At 40.6% G+C, this 4,302-nt stretch overlaps 2 protein-coding genes and 1 long non-coding RNA gene across 10 annotated transcripts in view; 1 reads left to right on the top strand and 2 right to left on the bottom strand.

The window, feature by feature from the left end:
- The window catches only part of LOC126401494 (uncharacterized), a 43,441-nt gene that overhangs the window by 6,810 nt on the left and 32,329 nt on the right, over positions 1-4,302 (top strand). The window lies entirely within an intron of this gene.
- Positions 1-4,302, bottom strand: part of LOC126401471 (E3 ubiquitin-protein ligase TRIM68-like) — a 34,660-nt gene that overhangs the window by 16,638 nt on the left and 13,720 nt on the right. The gene's annotated exons all lie outside the window — the stretch shown is intronic.
- Positions 1,421-4,302, bottom strand: part of LOC126401468 (E3 ubiquitin-protein ligase TRIM39-like) — a 16,678-nt gene continuing 13,796 nt past the window's right edge. For 6 of the 8 annotated variants that reach the window (XM_050062769.1, XM_050062767.1, XM_050062770.1 and 3 more), the window contains exon 2: positions 1,421-3,305. In XM_050062769.1, the coding sequence (XP_049918726.1) occupies positions 1,666-3,303 (1,638 nt within the window). In that variant the 5' untranslated portion in view covers positions 3,304-3,305 and the 3' untranslated portion in view covers positions 1,421-1,665. Of the gene's footprint in view, positions 3,306-3,497; positions 4,254-4,302 lie in introns of those variants that run through there. The other 2 variants (XM_050062762.1, XM_050062763.1) reach the window with 2 other exon arrangements.

Genomic DNA, 4,302 nt, shown 5'->3' with positions numbered 1-4,302 from the left:
AATTTTTGTTTCGATAACTGAATTTTTTTACAGTGGTTTCAAATCTGCTTTTCCATGCATGGACGGCTGCTAAACCTGCACGTCTGGCTTAGTCAATTTGTGAAGCTACACATGAATTGTCACTGACTAATTAGCTCAGTGAGATAGAAATTGATTCTTAGTCTCAGAGGTTGTGAGTTCAAGCCTCAGCTGATGCAAAAGGCAGACTGTGTTGCTTAATGTCTTCCCTTTCCTCTGCTTCTTGCTCAGAATTGCCAAAAATGCCCGGACCCGACCCATCGCTGCGCAGCAGCTATAATTCTTGGTATTATCCTTTTTAAGATGACTTAATGAAGGAAGTTCAGGAAAAAACAGATTCTATGAACTGAGACGACCACAAAATATTTAATGTATGATAATATGACATTTAAAATTCTTAAATCTTATTTAAATGACAATGAAAGCTATTTAAAAAGCAGGGAAGTCTTGCTTGCCTTGGTTTCTTACAATAAAGGAAACAGTAGAAAATAATTATATAAGTATATATAAATATAGAAAAAAAATCTAACAGAATCAGTGCTCTCCTTCTTTATTCATACTTTATTTCACACAGATTCAACTCTGGTTCTTCCCACTGGTTTGATCCGCCACACAGAGGCACAATAATCCCACTTTTCTAACTCATAAATATTTTCTATTATTCAAACACCCTAGGAATGAGAGATCCAGCATATATAACAGATATCTAGACAGCACACATGTATTCACCTCAGCAGACATATGCACAGACAGATAACACTGTTGATGCTCTGTCATCAAAAAAAGTTGCATTTGAAAAAATGTCATTATCTATGTTCTTTTTAAATAAAAACTGATGTTAAAACTGGACAACTGATAGAACACGTAGGCTAAAGGCACGAAGGTCACCTGCTGTTTAATTTAAATTTTAATCCGTTCTTTAAAATCAGAGCAGATATAGTTTGGGCAAACACAGATTAATTTACATAACAAGTATCCAAAACAACAGACGGTAACTCAGCTAAAGAAACAAAAAGATTACACGACATTATACAAGCTCAATTAAACCACTTGTTATCAGATCATAGTGCTGCAGTAGAAAGTAGCAATGGGATGTGTAATAAAGGTCTTCACTATTAATCAAAATATTACCAAAATCTCATTATTACCAAGTGCAATATTCAAACCACAGGAGCTGCAATGTTTGGATAAAGGTAAAATGCGTCACAACGTACCATTATATATGAACTAGTGTTACAGAGATCCCCGAGCCTACAAATCATATTCCAGACATAAGGAAACATGCTTGTTTGGTACAGACCCCAGCAAAAAAAAAAAAGAAAATCACATAATTTTTATATATTTTTTTTTATATATATATATATATATATATATTTTTTTTTTTTTTCATTCCCATTAAAATTGTGACTCATATTGCAATCGCAATACCTGTCAAAATAATTACTTTTTTCTTTTTTGCATATTGTGATAAAATAAAGACGGCAAAATCACTGTTAATTATAACCAGAAGAAAACAAACACTGTATATTACTGCTAAATTATGGGATTGGTTACATTAAGAAGCAAAAACTGCAAATATTCCTTTGGCATTAAGAAAGTTCATCTCATCTCAAAGTGAGTCTGTCTGCAGAAAACGACATCATTCCACTAAGTAGGGTTGACAGGACAGATGATCAGAGGGGCAGAGTTTTCACCATCCTGATCTGCACAGGGAGAGAAGACTGGGTGGAGTTTTTCAGTGAAGGAGCAGCCAGTGTAGGTGTAGATGAGAGCTGCAGCATCAACATCATAAAAGGAGACCAGACCCTCGTCATAATCTACAAACACCCCCACCTTCTCTGGCTTCGACTTCAGAGGGAGAGGGACCAAGGACTCAGTAACAGAATGGCAGATATTTTCATTGATCAACCATATTGTCCAGTAACCATTGTTTGGGCTTACAGTGATTGGCCCCTTTCTGTTGACTGACTCTCTGACAACTCCCAAAGCCAAATCAGGTTTCCTTTTCACCTGAACCTGGAAGTAAAATCTTCCTGAAGAAACAAACTGCTTCCCTAAGACACAGAGACCACGAGAAAATCTCTTTGGGTTTTCTGGGAGATCCTTCCACACAGCACCATCATGTACTTGTTTCCCATCTTCAGACAGGATGAGTCGGGGATGTGCTGTATCAGGATCAAGTGTGACGTCCACTGCATACTGCTGGACTGTCTTCAACTCAAACTCTGTGAGAAGCTTCTTCATCTCATTTTTGAGCATCTCCACCAACTGATCAACAGCTGTCCTCACAGTCCCCTCATATGAAGGAAGGCAGACTTTGACCTCTGTCCAGTTCTTGGTGGGTGGAGCAGCATCCAGAGATGGAAACTTCTGGACGAGGTTAAGGTGGTCTTCTGAGCGTGAGAGCTGCTCCAGCTCAGCGCTTCTCTTCTTCAGCTCAGAGATTTCCTGTTCCAGCTCTTTGATGAAGCCTTCAGCCTGTTTCTCTGTCATTCTGTGCTTTTCTTCAGTCGACTCAATAAGTTTGGCCTGGTTTCTCTCAATAGCCTCCTTCAGCTTGGTGAAGACATGATTTTTGATTGCTATCTCTCTGTCTGCAATTTCTCTGCTGATATTGATTGAACGTTTAAACTCCTGAATCTTGAGTCGTCTCTCCTCGATCATCTGCTGAACTCCAGCCTCTGTCTTTCCAAGCTTGGCCAAGTTTCTTTCATATTCTTCTTTTAGAGGCACAACATCATGTGACTTGTGATCCAAAACAGAGCAGAGCATGCAGACACACCTCTGGTCGGTCTTACAGAACAGCTCCAGAGGTTTATCGTGCTTCCTACACATCCTGCCTTCCAGGTTCTCCACAGGGTCGATCAGCTGATGTCTTTTCAGGCCTGACGCTGTCAGATGAGGCTCCAGGTGAGTCTCACAGTAGGAGACCAGACACACCAGGCAGGACTTCAGGGCCTTCACTTTGGGTCCAGTGCAGACGTCACAGGGAACGTCTCCTGGTTCAGCAGCTTGTTGCTCTGAGCTGCTGGCTCTCTGTTGAGCTGACTGTCTGAAGTGAGAAACCATCTCAGAGACAAAAGTATTGACCTGCAGCTCAGGTCTTGTGTCGAAAACCTTTTTACAGTTGGGACACTGATAGTGGACATTAATATTCCAGTGTTCAGTGATGCAGTTCTTGCAGAAGTTGTGTCCACATGGTGTGCTGACTGGATCAGTGAACACATCCAGACAGATGGAGCACAGAAACTGATCTTCAGACAGTGAACTGCTGGCAGCAGCCATATCTAAACAATGAGAGCAACAATGAAAGTGTGAAAAAGCAAAACTAGAATGACAGAATTCTTGATTATCTGTTTGAAAATATGAAGTATAATAACCTCAATGTTATGAGGCTTCTTTGTAACATACAGCTACAGTGCACATACATTAAAGTTTCATTTAACAAGTCTTGTTCTTAAATGAAAAAGGTGACACACCCTGTGTGAGCACAGTGCAGGTATGTGGTAATGCTGGTTGTTTAAACACAGTACACATGATCAGCTGTACTCACCAGTGTGCAGAGACTCTGGGAGCTTAGTTCCCTATATTCTATCTTCAAAGACAAACAGCAAGACGTGTCTCAACTACAGTTCTCCCGTCGATTTTACTAACTTTTAGTTTCCTTTCAGGAGTCGGACTTTGAAGTCTTGTTGTTTTCCAGTCTTGTTGTAGCTCCGCCTCGTTTCAGCTCTATTGTCACGTAGTTTGGAAATCCCCGCAACCTTAGTTTACCGTAATATATCTTTAACAGCAAACAGCGGGGAGACGTGTCTCAACCGTAGTACTCCTGTTAGTGTGCTCCTGCTACTCTATCAGTTTCCTTTCAGGAGTCTGACGTTTAAACTCATGTCTTGCTTTTGCCCCGCCCCTTGTTTCAGCTTTGTTGTTGACATTTTTCTGTCTTCAGCTGAGCAACCTTTGGCATGACACACCTGTAACAGGTAGGATCCTACAATACCAGAGTAGCGACACACATTGGTCAAGCGGAAAGTTGGTCACGTGCCCTCTAGTGGCGGGATAGCGCGTTGCATGTCCGACCAAGTCCAAAGTCAAGCAAACCTAAAAGCATAATCTACCATAATCTACCGTAATAGGAGCATCGGTGACCTGTTTACAGGTACATTTTAACAAATGGTCATTAATTGCTGTGTCATGAATGCCTGCTGTTTTAATAATGATATACTTTCAAGTGGCTCCACAACTCTCTCGATGGCTAACATCCTAAGGAAGTTTGCACGCTAA

The sequence above is a fragment of the Epinephelus moara genome, chromosome 14 (assembly GCF_006386435.1).
Source record: "Epinephelus moara isolate mb chromosome 14, YSFRI_EMoa_1.0, whole genome shotgun sequence".
Taxonomy (NCBI): Eukaryota; Metazoa; Chordata; class Actinopteri; order Perciformes; family Serranidae; genus Epinephelus; species Epinephelus moara.
This window is presented reverse-complemented; position numbering and strand designations above follow the sequence as displayed.